General features: G+C 43.4%; 1 protein-coding gene across 2 annotated transcripts in view; it reads left to right on the top strand.

Annotated features, from left to right (window-relative positions):
* Nucleotides 1-21,735, top strand: part of CDH22 (cadherin 22) — a 509,665-nt gene that overhangs the window by 424,724 nt on the left and 63,206 nt on the right. For both annotated transcript variants that reach the window (XM_073683912.1, XM_073683913.1), the window contains 2 exons: nucleotides 13,327-13,494; nucleotides 14,113-14,300. In XM_073683912.1, coding sequence (XP_073540013.1) covers nucleotides 13,327-13,494; nucleotides 14,113-14,300 — 356 coding nt within the window. The remainder of the gene's footprint in view (nucleotides 1-13,326; nucleotides 13,495-14,112; nucleotides 14,301-21,735) is intronic.

Here is a 21,735-nt window from a genome sequence, read left to right as displayed (position 1 = left end):
GCACCTTAAAAACATCTCCAGAATCCGACCTTTTCTCACCTTTGAAACTGCTAAAACTCTTACTTTTGCTCTTACTCACTCTCGTCTGGACTGCTGCAACTCTCTTCTGATCGGTCTCCCTCTTACCAAACTTTCTCCTCTCCAATCCTTCCTGAATGCTGCAGCCAGGGTTGTATTTCTGTCCAGCCGCTTCATCGATGCCTCCATCTTGTGTCAGTCATTACACTGGTTGCCCATCCGCCTCAGGGTCCAATATAAACTCATTGCTCTCACCCACAAAGCTCTCCACAGTTCTGCACCGCCTTATATCTCCGCTCTCATCTCTATCGCCCTACACATGCCCTCCGTTCTACATATGACCTAAGACTAACATTCCCCATAATCTGAACCTCGCACTTCCGTTTCCAAGACTTCTCTTGTGCTGCGCCAGTTCTCTGGAATGCACTACCCCCTATCCGACTGATGCCTAGCCCCCATGTCTTCAAGCGCGCTTTAAAAATCCATCTCTTTAAACAAGAGACCACCTCAACTACTCAGTAAACTAACTTTCCCCTGTTCCCTCCTTCTAAATATTATTCAGGATCTGCACCCTACTATTCATCTGTCTCCACACCCTCCATGCACATAATAACTGCACTCGATACTTGATTATTGCACTTAAACACACTGGCTGATGACCGGATCATGCAGCTGATTTCTCTGGAGGTTTATGGTTATTTACTGATTAACTCTTAATATTCTTGGTGGTTTATGATTGTGAAAAGGCTAAGGCTATGTTCGTATGTGATGGTCGCAGCCCTGCCCTGGGAAGAAGATGGGGGTACTCGGAGCCGGGTCATATGACCAGGGGATGTAGCCATGGCCTGGACCCGTTCCGTGCCCAGGGCCATCACATTAAAAATAATGGGCTATCGGTGTTGATGAGGACGAGTGGTGGAATTGAGACTACGCCACCTGCAGTGTCTGGTGATGCACCACCAGCGCTGCTAACAGTCCTCTGAGGCTGGATGTTATGGCAGCTTGAGATGTTATGACTCCCCACAGGCGGAGCAGGGCCTCAGGGCAGGGGAGCAGGAGGATGGAAGGAGTAGTTATAGGAATACTCTGGTGCTGTGTGGTGCGGTGCAGAATAAAGAGTCCGGAGGCCTTAGGGGTAGTCTTCCAGGTCTTTTACTCATGTTATTGTAAGCAGCAGCAAGGCTTCTCCCTGCTCCTCATGGATTACTGTGGTCACCAGAGGCGAGGGCTCAGCGCACACAGGATATTCAGGCACTTCGATCAGGACCCTCTGAGTGTTCCTAAACTGTCCCTTTTGACCTCTCCTGTCCGCTTGCGTGCAAAGGCTGGGTCTCCCTCTGGACTATGCACAGATTTGGGGCACGGCGGCAATTGCTGTTCCGTCCGTCCCGCGACGGGATCCACTGTAGCCTTCCGGGCTTCTCTGACAGAGACGTGAAGTGGCAAAGTCAGATATTGGGGGCCGGTACCCCTCTTGCAGCAGGAATCCCTGTGGCTGGGCCAGAATGGAGAGTACAGGTGGCGTACGCCGCTCCGTCCGTACTCTCTGGGATCCTTTTGCTTGTGGAGCTGTTTCACTATAGCTCCCGACCTTCTTGAGCAGGGGAACTTGACCGGGGTAGAGACACTGTTAACTCATACCCGCTCCTCATGTCAAGGTCAGAGCACGAGGACCGTGCATCTACAACATGCTGCAGGCTCCAACACATGGCCGCTGCCAGCTGTGAAGATCACACTCCATGAATAGGAACTAAGAATCAAGACCCTTGTGCTCAAGATGGCTGGCTATTATATAGCAAATTATGTGTGTAAACTGTGTTCTACCCTTCACCCACTACATGGCTCCCCCAACTTTTGGGTCCCCTCACTTGTGATCCTGCTGAGGCAGCACTATGGTGCATACTTGCCTCCCATAGGTCAGGAGTGTGTAGTGTTGAATGTAGATTAGGGTCCTGACCAGTGCACCTTCCTTACCTGGGTGAGGAGACACTACACCTGCTGACAGGCTGCAGTATCCCCCCTTGTGGCGATCGAACCCTCAGGGGCGCCACACGTACATGTTGGGTTTTTCAGCGTTTTTTGCTGCAGATTTTTAGGCAAATTTTCAGCTGCGTTATGCAGTACCAGCAAAGTTTATGAGAAACCAGAATTCTCTGTTCACACATCATGTTTTTTTTTTGTTGCGTATTTTATGCCTTGGTTGGGTTTTTGGACAATAGAGTATGTCACTTCTTTCAGCGTTTTTTCAGCATTTTTTCACCCATAGGAAGTAATGGGTGGTGAAACAAACGCTGAAAAAACCCATCAAATACGCACCAAAATTTGCATCAGCATTTTTTCAGCGTTTTTGATGGCAAAATAGAATGGGGTTCTTTTTTTCTCACAGAACTTTATATACATTCATAAATAGAGGCAGAAGGACAGTGAAAAAAACGCTGAAAAAACACACAAAAAATGCATAAAAAATGCAACAAAACCTGCGTTTTTGACGCAGCTGATTTCATGCCAGAGATTAGGTCTTGCTGCAGATTTGTGTCACTGAAAAATCCAACATGTGTGAACATAGTCTTGCAACAGCTTTCTTGGGCTGAAAGATGTACCTGAAAAAGTTTGGAAATCTTTATAGGAGTTCTGAAGGGTAGAACCCAGCCAAATCAGTTCTCCTGCTTTCCACTGATGAGGGGCAAACACCCCGAAACACGTGTCTTAAAAAATTATGTTTCTGTTTTGGCTAAGTCAAATGGCGAGGCTCCTTAAAGGATTGACAATGACTATTAGGATTACCACTTCTAATAGGTGGCCTTAGAGTTTAAGTTCTCTCCCTTTCTGAAAAGGCAATTTGTATATTTATGGGAGTTTTAACTGAAAAAAATAATAATTCCCTGCAACCATTCACAATATTAAAGAATAAAATTTTGTCTGCCCACATCTACCTCTACAGGGAGATGACTGTATGGGGTCTTCACATGGAATTCAATGATAAATTATGATAAATTAGCGATGGTAACAGAAATAATAATTTGATGTTATCAATGGCTCAGAGGGGTTGTCAGAGAGTGCTTCTCTACTATTGTCAGCTTAAAGGGTGAAAAGATACAATATTTGGTTATTTATACAGAAACAGCTATTTTGTACAATGTGATTCAGATTTCTTCTCAATGGTAGCAGCTATTTGTAAAAATAGAAATTCCCTAACATGCTTTCATTTTGAAAGGGGTGAGGAAGCCAACCAAGAACACTTGCCTGCAGGTAAAAGTATCTCATTCATAAACTATAGGCAGTAAATAGCAGCCTGCTGTCTGCTAATTGATTCACAACAGTGAATCATGGGAGAATTCAAACTTCCCTGCATCCTTATATTTTATTTTTACTGAAAAGAGAAGTCCTGACAATAGCATTTTTTTTATAGGAAACTGTTAATTAAGGGGCATCTGTCAGCAGGTTTTTGCTACCCCATTTGACAACAGCATAATGTGGGGGCAGAGACCCTAATTCCAGCAATGAATCACTTACTGGGCTGCTTGTTGTAGTTTTGATAAAGTCACAGTTTTATCTGAGGATGCTGAGCTCTGTATACAAGGAAATAAACCAAATCAAAATAGGGAAATAGGGGCCCAATAGACAAAAAATAGTAAGAAACAAACATAAAACAATCATTTTTGTCTGTATATTAAAACCAACACACAAAAAATGCTTTTATAAAAACACATGAACGTATTCTTATGCATGAGAGCCAGGAAACGGGGCTAGGCACAGAAGGATATTCGCCTAAAGTATGTACCCGGAAACTATGTAAGTGGCCGATGGGAAGCTAATTGCCATCCAGCCGGCAGGTAGTACCGCCCCTAAGCAATGGGGATGACATAGGTAACCACCGAATCACAAATGTGCGTCAGCGGGGAAAAAACATAGCAAAAATATTCTAAGAAATGATTGGAGCCCAGCGTGCTCATTGTGACACTGCTTTATCTTCTCTGAAGAGTCCCCTGATGAACCTCAAAAGCTACCTGTGGGGGAAAGGCATCGAGATTATGCTATCATTACCAAGCTAAGTATCTAATTCCTTTGTGGGATTACATACCCTACAATATGGGGCATTAATATTTGGTCTATAATTCTTCTACTATGTATGGCTTCACTATGAGCTGAGATAGGGTTCTTGTCAATCGTTGACTTACTTCTCTGGTTTTTCTGAGCATTTTATTTAGACTATTGTTAATTGGGCATATATTGGCTGGTTTTGCTAGTTACATTATTGTGGCTCGACACCCCTCTGCTACTATCCATGATATTACAATGTCTTCTATAATGATGGAAGGTATTGTTAATATATAGGCCATCTCTTTAGCCCTAGATGTATTAGCATTTTTCCGGTGTCTATTACCAGTTCTAGGGCAATTTAGGGATATTCAATGGTGAGCGGGGGCACCATATCGTTCCTATTAGGGTGTCAACCTCCGCGGATAGGCAGGGTAAATTTAGGGGCAGTTAAGCCCTTGCTACCAGTTCTATTAAGATATTGAATATCCTTCCATGCCTAGCCCCATTTCCTGGCTCATATGCATATGAATACATGCATGTGTTTTAAAAAATAAAAATTTGAGTTTAATATATCTATAAAAATTATTGTCTTTGGGGTTTTTCTCAGTGAGCTCTGTATATCCCCACCCACACCACTCATTGGCAGCTTTCTGTGTACACTGTGCATAGGTAGAAAGCTGCAAATCAGCGGTGGGGGACGGGGTTATATAGAGCTCATGAATATGAAGAACTACATGTCAGTAGGTTTACTAGTCCTCTAGTGATAACCTAGATAACAAAACTACAACAAGTAACCCAATAAGTGACACATCACTGGAATCTGGGTCTCTGTCTGTACATTATGCTGCTCTCAGATCAGGTGGCAAAAACCTGGTGACAGATTCCCTTTAAGAAATTCCAGGATAAATATGTATGGCACCTTGAAATGAGTGATATGCAAAGTTGGTGGTCAGCTTAAGTGCCGTAGAGTGAAAGAGAGTTAATTATGGATTTAAAAAAAAACTTTGTCTTTCAAAATTTTGTACAGGCAGTCAGAAGTTGTAGCTAAGCAGTTGACTATGCTGTAGGTGATCATTGAGCCTTTCCCTCACAGTAAGGCCGAGTTCACACGTCCGGATATTTCTGGTAGGCCATGGCCCCACTATCAGTATTTGGTCAGTGTTTTTTCTCAGGAGTGGGAGCCAAAACCAGGAGTGGGTGATAAATGCAGAATTGGTGACTTGTTTCTATTGTACATTTTCTCTGATTGTTCCTCCCCTAGTTTTGGCTCCCACTCCTGAGAAAAAATACTGACCGAATACTGACAAAATACTGATAGTGGGGTCGTGGCCTTACCAGAAAAACCGTTACCAGAGATATCCGTGTGCCATGTGTCCGTGTATGTCACACGTGTAGCAACCATGTGCCACATCAGGATCACACGGACGGCGCCTAGGAATCAGCGCTATAGTTAGCGCTGTTACCAAGCGCCGGTACTGAATGTTGCCCTCAGGAGCCAGGGAGAATGAGTGGCTCCGGAGCTGCAGCTCAGGAGCGGTGTTCTGTCACTCACTGAGCGCAGCTTCGGAGCCGCTCATTCTTCCCGGCTCCTCTGCAGCAGCAGTCGCATGAATTACAGTGGGGGACACTTAGGAGAGGTGAGTACATGGATTTTATTACTTTATTCTTATTTTGAAAGGTGGACACTGCAGAATCAGACTACTACTACCCTCATCATTGTCCCTGCTGGTGCTGATCGCAGCACCGGCAGGGAACCATGATGAGGGCAGTGTTCAGCGCTTTGGAACAGCGCTAACTGTAGGGCTGATTCCCAGGCATCGGTTTGTGTCACACTGATGACACACGGATGTTATTTGTGTGTGTTCAGCGTGAGGCACTTTTGCGGACCGTGTATCCGCAAAAAAACTGACGTGTCTCCTTGTGGAGCACACTGACAATGGTCCGTGGAAACACACTGACATGTGCGCAGACCCATTGATCCACTCGTACCGGAGATACTGACGTGTGAAAGAGACCTAAAGGAAAGTACGCATTTGTGTGAGAATGCTTGTTCGGCTGACAGCTAACTCTCCTGTCTCCCCTCATAAACATGCAGGATTAGCTACGGGTGTGCATGTGGTCACTATTGAGAAAAAGAGAAATTAAGCCGCTACTAAACTACTTTGTTGATGGCTTATAACCTGTGAGAACAAAGGAACTGGCATCTAAATGTAATATTCTGAAGCTCATACCCAATATCTATTGGTGGAAGATATGGGAAATCATCATAACTTTATGGTCAACCAATACCACTGAAATCGTTGTTTTTGGTCTACTTAACTCCGATGTTTTGGAGCCTTTACACCACTGGGGCTGTTAGTTGTCAGCTGTCTAGCTGACAGAAATCTTGCTGAAAATGCCTTAGTGTGCTGGAAAGCATTCTGAAACCTCTGTGTTGGGATTAAGAAGGCTTGTAGCGAGCCTGTGTGATGTTCACACGGTAAATCTGCTATTCTTGCTTTTTCCTCCTGAAGAAGGAGCGTTGTACAGGTGATTGTTAAGAGAGTGGTTTAAGTGCATCATATCAACTTAACAACAAAGCCGAATAGTATTCATTAGAGGGCAACAGAACATTGCTACTGCTTTTCATCTCCAAATGCACATGTAAAAAGCTTCTTTACAGGATACAGTGATATTTCTGCTAGCCCTGTCACCCCAAGAGCTTTATTCACTCACGGCTGCCGTTCCTCAGTTGAACTGAAATGAACTGTCAGAGTATGAAATATACTCCAAACGCTTCAATCGCTGTCTTTAATCATTAGCTGTTAAATGCTACGAAAGCTTTTTCAGAGCTGAAAATGTGTTTGCTTAAAAGGCTCCAGTATTCCATGTTGTAATGCTCAAGACATAATTCTTCCATTATTACATTTGTTTGTTTTTTTCCATTATTTTAAATCTTGCGTATAAGATGAAATTAACAGTAAACTTTGCAATGTAAAACTTTAGGACTCGTAAATATACCATTTTTCTAAATGCATGGTGCCTACAATGAAACATGGTGGTGGCAGCGTCTTTATGTGGGGCTGCATGAGTGCCAAGTATGTCCCTGATCTGAACCCAATTGAACACCTATGGGGAATTGTGAAGAGACAAATTGAGCATCACTCTCCATCCAGCATCCAGGCTCTAAAAGAGATTGTTCTTGAAGAATGAAAAAAAAAGATATTGCAATATGTCACTAACTTATAAGTTTCATGCCTAGAAGACATGGTGCTGTCCTTAAAAATCCTTAAAAATCATGGAGGTTATACAAAATACTAGATGTAGTAGTTTTTGATGTTATTCATATTCATTTCTGCTTCAACTAATTTGAGTAAGGCCTCTTTCAGACGTCCGTTTTTTTTGGTCCATATGCGGTCTGTTTTTTAAGGACCGCAAATACAGACACACGCACACCTATTGTATTCCATGGTGGTGCGCACATGTCAGGTTTTTCACACAGACAATGTGTCTGTGTGAAAAACCTGCAGACGTCCTCACACTGCAAGCGGTGATGTCAGTAAGCAATTCACACCTGGCAGATCACACAGAGGTCACCATGAGAACCGCCGACTGTGACCATCTAATGGATGTGCCATTTCTGGGGTGGCTGAGGGCTGGTGTTGTTAATCTGAGGAGGGGCCAATATTCATGGCCACTTACCAGCCTATTATTATCAGCCTGCAGCTGTCTGATTAGCCTTTGCTGGTTATTAAAAATATTGAGGACTCCACATCATTTTTTTAGGGTCTTCCCTTTTTAACAAGCAATAAAGTATAAGCAGACAGGTGTGAGCTGTTATTAATAGGCTGGGAAGCTCCATGGATATTGCCCCCTTCACAGAGTAAAAACATTAGCCCCCCAGCTGTCGCTTTCCCTCAGCTAGTTATTAAAAATAAGGGGGACCTCACACCATTTTTCTCATTTATTTATTTATTTTTGTGCTAAATACAAGTACAGAAAACTACACACACTGCACTGATTATATATCTCACTGACATAATTCTATCTAGTGTACAGACCAAAAGTTTGGACACACCTTCTCATTTAAAGATTTTTCTGTATTTTCATGACTATGAAAATTGTACATTCACACTGAAGGCATCAAAACTATGAATTAACACATGTGGAATTATATACTTAACAAAAAAGTGTGAGACAACTGAAAATATGTCTTATATTCTAGGTTCTTCAAAGTAGCCACCTTTTGCTTTGATGACTGCTTTGCACACTCTTGGCATTCTCTTGATGAGCTTCAAGAGGTAGCCACCGGAAATGGTTTTCACTTCACAGGTGTGCCCTGTCAGGTTTAATAAGTGGGATTTCTTGCCTTATAAATGGGGTTGGGACCATCAGTTGTGTTGTGCAGAAGTCAGGTGGATACACAGCTGATAGTCCTACTGAACAGACTGTTAGAATTTGTATTATGGCAAGAAATAAGCAGCTAAGTAAAGAAAAATGAGTGGCCATCATTACTTTAAGAAATGAAGGTCAGTCAGTCTGAAAAATTGGGCAAACTTTGAAAGTGTCCCCAAGTGCAGTTGCAAAAACCATCAAGCGCTACAAAGAAACTGGCTCACATGAGGACCACCCCAGGAAAGGAAGACCAAGAGTCACCTCTGCCTCGGAGGATAAGTTTATCCGAGTCACCAGCCTCAGAAATCGCAGGTTAACAGCAGCTCAGATTAGAGACCAGGTCAATGCCACACAGAGTTCTAGCAGCAGACACATCTCTTCAACAACTGTTAAGAGGAGACTTTGTGCAGCAGGCCTTCATGGTAAAATAGCTGCCAGGAAACCACTGCTAAGGACAGGCAACAAGCAGAAGAGACTTGTTTGGGCTAAAGAACACAAGGAATGGACATTAGACCAGTGGAAATCTGTGTTTTGGTCTGATGAGTCCAAATTTGAGATCTTTGGTTCCAACTACCGTGTCTTTGTGCGACGCAGAAAAGGTGAACGGATGGACTCTACATGCCTGGTTCCCACCGTGAAGCATGGAGGAGGAGGTGTGATGGTGTTGGAGTACTTTTCTGGTGACACTGTTGGGGATTTATTCAAAATTGAAGGCATACTGAACCAGCATGGCTACCACAGCATCTTGCAGCGGCATGCTATTCCATCCGGTTTGCGTTTAGTTGGACCATCATTTATTTTTCAACAGGACAATGACCCCAAACACACCTCCAGGCTGTGTAAGGGCTATTTGACCAAGAAGGAGAGTGATGAGGTGCTGCGCCAGATGACCTGGCCTCCACAGTCACCAGACCTGAACCCAATCGAGATGGTTTGGGGTGAGCTGGACCGCAGAGTGAAGGCAAAAGGGCCAACAAGTGCTAAGCATCTCTGGGAACTCCTTCAAGATTGTTGGAAGACCATTTCTGGTGACTACCTCTTGAAGCTCATCAAGAGAATGCCAAGAGTGTGCAAAGCAGTCATCAAAGCAAAAGGTGGCTACTTTGAAGAACCTAGAATATAAGACATATTTTCAGTTGTTTCACACTTTTTTGTTAAGTATATAATTCCACATGTGTAAATTCATAGTTTTGATGCCTTCAGTGTGAATGTGCAATTTTCATAGTCATGAAAATACAGAAACATCTTTAAATGAGAAGGTGTGTCCAAACTTTTGGTCTGTACTGTATCTATTTATCTATCTTTCTATCTTTATCTTTGGACATATAACACCAAAACATCTGTCACTTTTATTCTTTATTCTATTCCAGTACTTGTCACACTGATGGTGCACACAGACGGCACACGGATTGCACAAGGATGATACACACAGAAACGTACACACGTACATATATATGTCACACGGATGGTGTCACACTGACACACGGACAAGGACCACGGACCTTACCGGTACTGTTTTTTCCAGTACCGAAATCACCACAAAGGGGGCCTAACACTGAATATTTTGTAATGAAAATGCTTCTGAAAGTTTAAAATATTTGCCAGGGAGAGAACTTGGGCACTATGACTATCCTGTGTGCTGTTACGGTGTTCAATTTTGTCATAGTGTATGAAACTGTCTTCCACAACCTCACCTTTGTAGCAGAGATTGAATGTTCGTCATCCAGTTTTAAGCCTCCTGCGTAGCTGTTGCTGTTTCAGTTAAAGACTATATTTAAACCTCCATTTGAAATTGATGGTCATTATAGCCTGTTTGGTATAATTTGTTAATCGAAAAACTGACTATAATCCTACAAAATCTCTGACACTCTGCGTGTATCTGTAGCGGTGTCCAAAGAACACCGCAAGGCAGGTCTCAAATTCGGTACAGTAGAGGAGGAGACAGAAACAAAGCACCGGCTTTATGAGAGACAGAGGATTATATGCCGGAAAATAAGACTAACAGTTGTAATGATAAATACAATAGTGGTTACAAGAAGAGATAGCTGGAGCATGTCACACAAGCCGTGCTCCAGCTATGGCAATGCAAATTACAATACAAACAGTAAAAAGAATTTCTATCAACTACTCTCTGCTAATTTCCTATCTGGCTTCCGATGATTGGGCCGTGCTGCTGTGGCGCCCCGAGTATTCGGTTGCCACAGGGGTATTGCACCTCAACCAGAGGTGTGATATTCCACTCCCAGGTAAGGATGGAGTGTGGACCAGGGCTCAGTTAGCTGCATACACACACTCACCCCATTTCCAGGGGACAGCTCGACGGTGCTCCCATTTATGCAGGCAGGACTGACTATGTCCTCGGACAGCTCGACGGTGCTCCCATTTATGAAGGCACAACTGACCATGTCCTTGGCTGGAGTGGGGAGGGGGGAGAGAACCCAGTGATGTAGGAGCAGAAGGGGACGGTTTCTGGAGCACAGGAAGGAGCTCATTGGGTGCTGGTCACCTGAGCTCAGACACAGAGAAGCAGATAAAAGGTGGGAGCCATCTTAAGTCAGGGAGAAAGAGAAGTTCAGTTCAGTCAGAGCTGACAGGGAGCCGAGGCTCAGCCTGAGCTCAGCTCCACGAGGCAGGCCTGGAGAGAAGGCTGGGGCCAGAGAGGAGACGAGGAGAAGGAGAAGGAAGGAAAGAGGAGAGACAGAGGAGTAGAAAGGCTCCAGAAACAAGAAGGCAGAAGGGACCCTAAGAGAGCAGAACGGACAGCAACCGTTGCAAGCCCGCGTTATATCGGGTGAAGGGTCAGGCTGTGGAAGGGTATCGGATTCCCAAGTTGGTGGAGTTAAATTATCCCTCAGCCAAGAACCGGAGGTCGTGATCATTTATTGGTGCGACCCCTTGCTACACCCGCTAGGAAGGCACCACATAGGATCAGGGAAACTGGCGCCAAGTTTTACCAGAGAAGGCCCTAGGCAGCCGGACAGAAGCGTGGTCACTGGTGGGGCACGAGAGGCCAGAGAAAGGATAAAAGGGGGTCCTGTGCCACACTCCTGAACTGCCTGTGGGTTGACCGAGCCCCTCACCTGGTGGACGCAGCACGGCTTGGGCAGTCATTTCTGACAGAGGTGACTTGGATATCAACTGTGAGTAAAAGGCCTGAACTGCACCATTGGACTCTGTGTGATTTATGCTGCGCCTGCACCATCACCCCCAGCATCCACCTACATTGCCCTGAGGCTACACTCTTCCCGTGGGGAGTTATCCTATCACTGTGCTGCACACCAACACCAGCCTCAGCGGTCTGCCGTGCAGCGGCGGTCATCCCTGACCGCAATCCATGGGTGGCGTAGTCGGACATTCCAAAACACTGATAAATAGACTGCCACAATTTGGTCTGACCACCCTGAGCCACGGGATCGGGTTGCCACTACTACCCCCAGCATCGCATAGAAGCCCGGTTCCGAGTGTCCCACGGCCCAGGGGGCGAGTCACTGCTACGGCGCCCTAATTAGAGAAACCTGCTCTAAACCCTAAGTCAGTTTGACACCGGCGTCACTCACAGCTTTGTAGTCTTAGAAGAAGGTCTTATAACTGCTTCTTGGTTCTGATGCGATGAAGCAGAGTTTGTTGTGTTGAGCTCTTCCTTCAGGTTAATAGATCCGTCCTCTTCCAGATCTGGGCACGTTTTGTTCCCACTTTCAATGTTGAAGGATTACTGGTACCTCTGAGTAGCTTTCCTCCATCAGATTGCAGGCACTCGGGGAGAATTACCCTGGATATGCAATGCGCCTTTCTCCTTCTGACACGGTCCTGGAGATCGATCCCGTGGTAGACGGGCACTATCTTTTCTCTTGTTAGGACAGACTTAATGTCTTGCCTGTCTCTTTCTCATGGCAGCAGTCGGCTCTCCATGGCAAAAGTCTCACACAGCATCCACGAGTCCCCCTCGTCCATTGCTCAACCGAACTGCCCCATGTCCCAACCAACACACCGCAGGCTGCAGGGGGGAAAAGGACTAGTACACATACACACAAATCAGAGGGGCGTATTGTCTCTTAAAGTAACAGTGTAATTAGTAGGCTGACTAGGGGCCAACTCCCTACATATCTACCTGCGAGTCTAAGTGTACCTAGAAGAATTGATGCTCTTTTAAAGGCACAATATGGTCACACCAAATATTGCTTTAATCTGGATTTCTTTTTTGCTCATTCACTTTACACTTTGTTAATTTCTAAAAATAAATTATTAACAATTCTACTTTTGCAGCATCTTTTCCACACCTGTCTAAAACTTTTGTACAATAATAAAGGATTTTTCATATCTTCAAGACCCTGGTGCTGTTGTCTCTTTAATATATTACAGTCAACCCTAGGACATTGACTAGGGACACATTATTTTTGAGTCCAGCATATTCATGTGCATAACACCCCAGCTTCTTCCCACCCCTCACAGGATGAGTCACAGGGGGCGACCACGTTTCTGTATATACAGCAGCCTGATAAAGAGTTTCATACATGCACTGGGGAAAATTTCACAGAAATTGACATGCAATGGACATTTTAAATCCAAAGCATATTTTTTCATACCCTTTCATCCAAAATTGGTGTCTGACCTCACAAATGCTTTTCTGGATTAATTAGTAAAAATTCCCCCAGACACACTCCAGAGTCTTGTAAAAAGCCTTGACAGAAGAATGGAGACTATGCTAGCTGCAAAGAGAGAACCAACTCCTTATTAATGCCTATGGATATACTATAGGAAGGGGGGTGATAAAAGCTCCTGTAGATGTAATGTGTAGGTGTCTCAATACTTTTGTCCATATAATGTAATAAAATTGTTATTACACTGTAGTCATATAATGGAAGTATTTTATTTGATGAGTTCTTTCTATTTCAGGTGTGATCCGAACAGCAGTAGCAGACCTTGACCGGGAGTCTCAGGACCGATACGACCTTGTGATACAGGCAACAGATATGGCTGGACAGATGGGAGGGCTCTCTGGATCAACAACAGTAACCATCGTGATCACTGACGTCAATGACAACCCACCAAGGTTTCCCCAGAGTAAGTAAAAGAGAATAAAAGAAGTTGTAGATTTGTAAGGAAGCCATTAACGGGCATTTTCATGTACAAGGAAGAAAGCAGCACATATGTATAATACAGAATTAGAAGAGGTCCATACGTTTTAGATAACAGAACTTGAGAACATGATCCAGATTGAGAAAGTGTTGAAAATATAAATACCCTAGTCTAGGCCCGTCTTTTTTCATTACAGGGGACCTCTATAAGGTGCATTCAGATTCAATGCAAGGCGTATAGCTATATCGTGTAAGAATGGCTTTCAACTGAACTGATCCCTAGAAAAATCTGACTAATCATGCAGGCTGATATGGGTAATGATACAGCTTGACCGATTAAAGGCTTGACTTTCACAAAGTGCCCTGCAGCTTTAAGTTGACAGTCTGGTTGATCTAAGACTGATCGGTTGCCAAGGATACCGTGCCTTCTGGTCAAAGCACTTTACTGCGGTAGACAAGGGACAAGGAGGATTACCTCTACCTCTTAATGCCATAATGATCAGATATTCGTAAAAGCTACATTTGAGTTGAAGAACCTCTTTAAAAAAATTTAAGACATTTAAAAATGCAATTCCTATAATCCATAATTTCTTCTTCTTTTTAGAGCTTTATCGGTTTAGTGTAATGGAGACTGCTCCTCCGGGCTCAGTCATTGGTCGTGTAAGAGCGGAAGATGCTGATGTGGGAGAGAACACAGACATGTTCTACCAGATCCAGCAGCAAGAAGCGGCTGCATACTTCAGTGTGACCACAGATGCAGACACTCAGGAGGCTATCCTCAGCATTCTGCAGGTACTGACTTATGGGGCACGAGACTGATAGCATTGTCATCCTACATGTCACTGGTCATCTACCGCATAAAGCTCTTACTATCCTTGCATATTTGTCACACTGAATAGTTTCTGATCTTTAACCCCTTGGTGCAGGATGATCATGTGGGTATATGGGTAGAATTTCTTTGGTGTTACTAAACTGTCCAGGTGAAATGTACAGTAAGTTTTTACTTGGTTTCAATAACATTTCATTTTGTTCAATGGAAACGGAAGACAATCTATTACACATGTTGACCTAAGAATGTTGGGGGAATTTATCATTTAGAGTTGAGATCTCCAACCATTTGTAGGTCAAGATTTTATTGAGCTTCATTAAATATTAAAGGCTAGCCCCAGTTCAAAATAAAAAATCATATGCTGCAATACTTACAATAAGTTTGGATTTTTCAAAGTAGATGACTAGTATAATCAACTCCTTCTTCAATGTATAGATAGACAGGATTGAAATAAGCAGTCAGCTCACACCCTTCACACATCTTCAAAATGCTGTACTGTGGTGACCACAGGACTGTAAGATAAGCAGCCGAAACCCAGGCTGGAGCAGCTACTAGAAGTAGGCATGTGGCTTAAAGGGAATCTGTCACTACTTTGGAGTTATGATAATGCCCCATCTCATGCTGCACATAACACATCTGCATCTCTGGCTGCTATGGGCATAAAAGGGGACAAACTTATGGTGTGGCCCCCATGCTCCACTGACCTCAACCCCATTGAGAACCTCTGGAGCATTATCAAAAGGAGTGTCTATGATGGCGGGAGGCAGATCACATCTAAGCAACAGCTCTGGGAGGGTATTCTGTCCTCATGCAAAACAATTGAAGCAGAAACCATCCAAAACCTGACAAATTCAATGGACGAGAGAGTTCAGAAGCTCCTTTCGAACAAGGGGTCCTATGTGCAAATGTAACATCACCTAGAATAAAGTTTTGAGTTGAAAACTGTTTGATTTCAGTGTGTAATAACCTGCTAATGCTTAGAATTTCAAAAATGACCATTTTTTTGTTCTTTATTAAAATGAAAAGGTTGAAAACTCTGCTGTGCATAATAATTTGGAACATGCATTTTGAGTGCAGTTTGAGTTTTTCATTTTTTTTTAAATATACTGTTATCATAGGCAGTTTGTACAAAAACCTTTCAATTGTACTCTAATAGTTATTTGACTGGAAAATTACAATGACTGCTATTCATATAGGTAATTTGGGAAAATCTGAGAAAATATTATTTGCATAATAATTTGGAACACAGTGTAGAGATCTTGGGAGTTCCCCAGGACTGACGCTTATAGTATATTCAAAGTCTTCAAGAAGTATATTCCGTATCTGTATTAATGGTCATGTGTCACCAGACAGTGCCCTGTTTGATAAGGCATCTGCTCCCACTGGAAGGATATCACATGATCGTATACAGTAGAGGGAGTCATACAGTATGATGACCCAAAGGTTTGTGATACCACCACGTCAAGTAGACAAGATAAACTTTCACCTTGACAAAAAGACAAAGTGGAGTGAGTCTAGAGATGTATATAAATCATGACACATGTCCATATGTTCACACACCCTCCATGCACTTAGTAGCCCTCTGTGTCTGTACTTGTACACCAGGGATGTCAAACTCAAACACACAACGGGCCAAAATAAAAAATTTGAACAAAGTCGCGGGCCAACAAGTATACAGTATAATGGGCCCCACATAGTCCTCCATACAGTATAATGGGCCCCCACACAGTTCTCTATACAGAATAATGGGCCCCACAGAGTCCTCCAAACAGTATAATGGACCCATATAGCTTTCCATACAGAATAATGGGTCCCACATAGTCCTCAATACAGAACAATGGTCCCATATAGTCCTCCATACAGAATAATGGACCCATATAGCTTTCCATACAGAATAATGGGCCCCACATAGTCCTCCATACAGAATAATGGGCTCCACATAGTCCTCCATACAGAATAATGGGCCCCACATAGTCCTCCATACAGAATAATGGTCCCACATAGGGAAGGTGACTCTGGTGTCGCGGGCCAAATATAATCACCCTGTGGGCCAGATTTTGCCCATGGGCCAAAGTTTGACATGCATGTTGTACACAAACTGGCTGGTGACCGGTTCATGCAGCATTATGTGAATACCCTATTTACTATATTGATGGGTGGGCCTTACAATACAGGGACTTTTTACCATCTACCTTTCATGTCTCCCCTATTTCCTCATAGATTGTAAGCTTGCAAGGAGGACCCTCACTCCTTTTGGTAACTGTTGAATTATGTGTTACTCTGTAATATCTGGTATTGTCTGTACATGTCCCCTCTGAATTGTTAAGTGCTGCAGAATTGATGCTATAGAAATAAATGTTGTTATTATTATTATCATGACTAATAAAACCAAGTCTGACATGTCGAACGTATGCTCATAAGTAAAGAAAATGCTACACAGAATTCATATAGTAAATAATAACCATCACAGATTGGGCAGGAGGAATGAAGCAAATGTGCTGACGTGTGCATAGCTATAAATTACTGGGCAATAGCTGTGAACAAATGTTGAACACTATTTCTGGAGGAGAGGGGAAGACGGACTCCTTTGATTCTCCCACACTTATCTGAGATAGAGAATTGCTTGCAAAATGAGTGTGTTCAGGGAGTATCTGTAAGAAGAAACATTATACATAAATATAGTCAGCTCAGATTTCTCATCCAAGGGCAATGTAATCGTCTCAAATGTGTAGTTCTGGAAAAAGTAAATGTGGAAACTTTCCTTAAATCTATCCATTTATCTATATATCTGTTGTTTGGTTCTATTTTACACTATTCTCTAATTTACTATAAAATTTCTCATTACAAATTATATTGTCAGCAAAATATTTTGATTAAATCAAATCCCCTTTGAAAAATACACTGATCAAAAAAATAAAGGAAACACTCAAATAACACATCCTAGATCTGAATGAATGAAATATTCTCATTCTCATTGAATACTTTGTTCTGTACAAAGTTGAATGTGCTGACAACAAAATCACACAAAAATCATCAATGGAAATCAAATTTATTAACCAATGGAGGCCTGGATTTGGAGTCACCCCCAAAATTAAAGTGGAAAAACACACTACAGGCTGATCCAACTTTGATGTAATGTCCTTAAAACAAATCAAAATGAGGCTCAGTATTGTGTGTGGCCTCCACGTGTCTGTATGACCTCCCTACAATGCCTGGGCATGCTCCTGATGAGGTTGCGGATGGTCTCCTGTGGGATCTCCTCCCAGACCTGGACTAAAGCATCAGTCAACTCCTGGACAGTCTGTGGTGCAACGTGACGTTGGTGGATGGAGCGAGACATGATGTCCCAGATGTGCTCAATCGGATTCAGATCTGGGGAACGGGCGGGCCAGACCATAGCTTCAGTGCCTTCATCTTGCAGGAACTGCTGACACACTCCAGCCACATGAGGTCTGGCATTGTCCTGCATTAGGAGGATCCCAGGGCCAACCGCACCAGCATATGGTCTCACAAGGGGTCTGAGGATCTCATCTCGGTACCTAATGGCAGTCAGGCTACCTCTGGCGAGCACATAGAGGGCTGTGCGGCCCTCCAAAGAAATGCCACCCCACACCATTACTGAGACACTGCCAAACAGTTCATGCTGAAGGATGTTGCAGGCAGCAGATCGCTTTCCACGGCATCTCCAGACTCTGTCACGTCTGTCACATGTGCTCAGTGTGAACTTGCTTTTATCTGTGAAGAGCACAGGGTGCCAGTGGCGACTTTGCCAATCCTGGTGTTCTGTGGCAAATGCCAAGCGTCCTGCACGGTGTTGGGCTGTGAGCACAACCCCCATCTGTGGACGTCGGGCCCTCATACCATCCTCATGGAGTCAGTTTCTAACCATTTGTGCAGACACATGCACATTTGTGGCCTGCTGGAGGTCATTTTGCAGGGCTCTGGCAGTGCTCCTCTTGTTCCTCCTTGCACAAAGGCGGAGGTAGCGGTCCTGCTGCTGGGTTGTTGCCCTCCTATGGCCCCCTCCACATCTCCTGGTGTACTGGCCTGTCTCCTGGTAGCGCCTCCAGCCTCTGGACACTACGCTGACAGTCACAGCACACCTTCTTGCCACAGCTCTCATTGATGTGCCATCCTGGATGAGCTGCACTACCTGACCAACTTCTGTGGGTTGTAGAGTCTGTCTCATGCTACCACGAGTGTGAAAGCACAACCAACATTCAAAAGTGACCAAAACATCAGCCAGAAAGCATTGGTACTGAGATGTTGTCTGTGGTCCCCACCTGCAGAACCACTCCTTTATGGAGTCTTGATAATTGCCAATAATTTCCATCTATTGTCTATTCCATTTGCACAAGAGCATGTGAAATTGATTGTCAATCAGTGTTGCTTCCTAAGTGGACAGTTTGATTTCACAGAAGTTTGATCTACTTGGAGTTATATTCTGTTGTTTAAGTGTTCCCTTTATTTTTTTGAGCAGTGTATATATCATGTCATTATAATTCTCTCATGTAGTAGTTATTAAAAAGTAAATATAAGCAATCACTGAATATCACTGTATAATGGCCTCCCAGCCCACCTCTCCATCGGTCCTCCCCAATGCAGTGATAGAGCACGGCATCACTCTTCTCCACCATATCAGGTCATGATGTGCGCACCCCTCCGTGGCAGTGGCCAACTTGAGAACTCCTTCTCTCAGCAATGTGACTTGCACATAAGAGACAGACACCCTGGACAGGTGTGGATGGGAGCAAAACTCAGTCTTTGCCCGGGTTGACAATAGCTAGTTCACATAAGTGATGGTATGAACTTCATAGGTTTGTGCAAAGCCTGATAATTTATTTGAGAAAGTCCCAAAAAATTATGTGATGTGTTAGATCTAGCTGAGGTCAGTAGACTGTAGAGGAAAGTTCCAGACTTTTAGCATTCTCTGCTCTTCTTTCATCTTCAAGTAGGTCTTGCAAAGTCTTGGCATGTGCGTTGGGTCAGTACCCTGCTGCAGTATTAATTTTCCCCACAAATATTGAACCAAGGGTATCACACAACCTTTTTAGAAACCAGCTGCAGTCCAGCCCTCATTTCATTGTGAGAAAGCTCTTCTTTGCTTAGAATGACTTCTTGACTTCTGAAACTTTGACTTCATTTTACTGTCATATTTTCCAATGTTACTAAATTCTTTGCTGAAAACCAGAAGCACATTGTCCGCCTGGGAGTCGTCTGAACATCTGCTTCAATGGAAGTAAGAAAAGACAAGGAAATCTGACCTTTGTACAAAGACTTTAACTTGGTCAATGTTACAAATTAGCTGAAATTTGAATAGTGACCTAGAAATAGCACAGTATGTCTTCATTTTACTTTTTAGAGCTTTACTTTGTTTCTAATTTTTCAAATGATATGGCATGTGTGAAATGTGCTACTTTTCTTCTCAGTATAAGCAAGAGGTATCACTTGTTTTCCTTGGGTATTTTAGTAGAATTAGTGACTTTATTTGTTTCACCCCACAGAGGTATAGCATGCTTAGTGGTTACTGTTCAAAAATAAAAAAAACTATACAGTACAGACCAAAAGTTTGGACACAACTTATCATTTTAAAGATTTTTCTGTATTTTCATGACTATGAAAATTGTACATTCACACTGAAGGCATCAAAACTATGAATTAACACATGTGGAATTATATACTTAACAAAAAGTGTGAAACAACTGAAAATATGTCTTATATTCTAGGTTCTTCAAAGTAGCTACCTTTTGCTTTGATGACTGCTTTGCACACTCTTGGCATTCTCTTGATGAGCTTCAAGAGGTAGTCACCGGAAATGGTTTTCACTTCACAGGTCTGCCCTGTCAGGTTTAACAAGTGGGATTTCTTGCCTTAAAAAGGGGGTTGGGACCATTAGTTGTGTTGTGAAGAAGTCAGGTGGATACACAGCTGATAGTCCTACTGAATAGACTGTTAGAATTTGTATTATGGAAAGGAAAAAGCAGCTAAGTAAAGAAAAACGAGTGGCCATCATTACTTTAAGAAATGAAGGTCAGTCAGTCCGAAAAATTGGGAAAACTTTGAAAGTGTCCCCAAGTGCAGTTGCAAAAACCATCAAAGAAACTGGCTCACACGAGGACTGCCCCAGGAAAGGAAGACCAAGAGTCACCTCTGCTTCTGAGGATAAGTTTATCCGAGTCACCAGCCTCAGAAATCGCAGGTTAACAGCAGCTCAGATTAGAGACCAGGTCAATGCCACACAGAGTTCTAGCAGCAGACACATCTCTACAACAACTGTTATGAGGAGACTTTGTGCAGCAGGCCTTCATGGTAAAATAGCTGCCAGGAAACCACTGCTAAGGACAGGCAACAAGCAGAAGAGACTTGTTTGGGCTAAAGAACACATGGAATGGACATTAGACCAGTGGAAATCTGTGCTTTGGTCTGATGAGTCCAAATTTGAGATCTTTGGTTCCAACCACCGTGTCTTTGTGCGACGCAGAAAAGGTGAACGGATGGACTCTACATGCCTGGCTCCCACCGTGAAGCATGGAGGAGGAGGTGTGATGGTGTGGGGGTGCTTTGCTGGTGACACTGTTGGGGATTTATTGAAAATTGAAGGCATACTGAAAAAGCATGGCTACCACAGCATCTTGCAGCGGCATGCTATTCCATCCGGTTTGCGTTTAGTTGGACCATCATTTATTTTTCAACAGGACAATGACCCCAAACACACCTCCAGGCTGTGTAAGGGCTACTTGACCAAGAGGGAGGGTGATGGGGTGCTACGCCAGATGACCTGGCCTCCACAGTCACCAGACCTGAACCCAATCGAGATGGTTTGGGGTGAGCTGGACCACAGAGTGAAGGCAAAAGGGCCAACAAGTGCTAAGCATCTCTGGCAACTCCTTCAAGATTGTTGGAAGACCATTTCCAGTGACTACCTCTTGAAGCTCATCAAGAGAATGCCAAAAGTGTGCAAAGCAGTCATCAAAGCAAAAGGTGGCTACTTTGAAGAACCTAGAATATAAGACATATTTTCAGCTGTTTCACACTTTTCTGTTAAGTATATAATTCCAAATGTGTTAATTCATAGTTTTGATGCCTTCAGTGTGAATGTACAATTTTCATAGTCATGAAAATACAGAAAAATCTTTTAATGAGAAGGTATGTCCAAACTTTTGGTCTGTACTGTATACTTGATGGTTATGACACCCTCTAGGTGGAACAAAGTAAGCTTGTGACTTGCTGGATACTCTGGATGGTCCAGAAAACTTGAAAGCTCTGAAAAACAACTCACATTCGGCGGAGACCTTTCATAAAGGCTGCCGGGACCTTTGGAGATATGGGACCTGACGCTTCTCAGCCACCATTAGAGAGAGCTCACTGCATTGAAATTTATACTACTCGCAAAGGGGT

Source organism: Phyllobates terribilis, unplaced genomic scaffold (genome assembly GCF_046119375.1).
Source record: "Phyllobates terribilis strain yellow unplaced genomic scaffold, ASM4611937v1 Scaffold_5__5_contigs__length_657084704, whole genome shotgun sequence".
In the NCBI taxonomy this organism is placed as follows: domain Eukaryota; kingdom Metazoa; phylum Chordata; class Amphibia; order Anura; family Dendrobatidae; genus Phyllobates; species Phyllobates terribilis.
The sequence above is the reverse complement of the archived record's forward strand: the minus strand, read 5'-3'. Positions and strand labels throughout refer to the sequence as shown.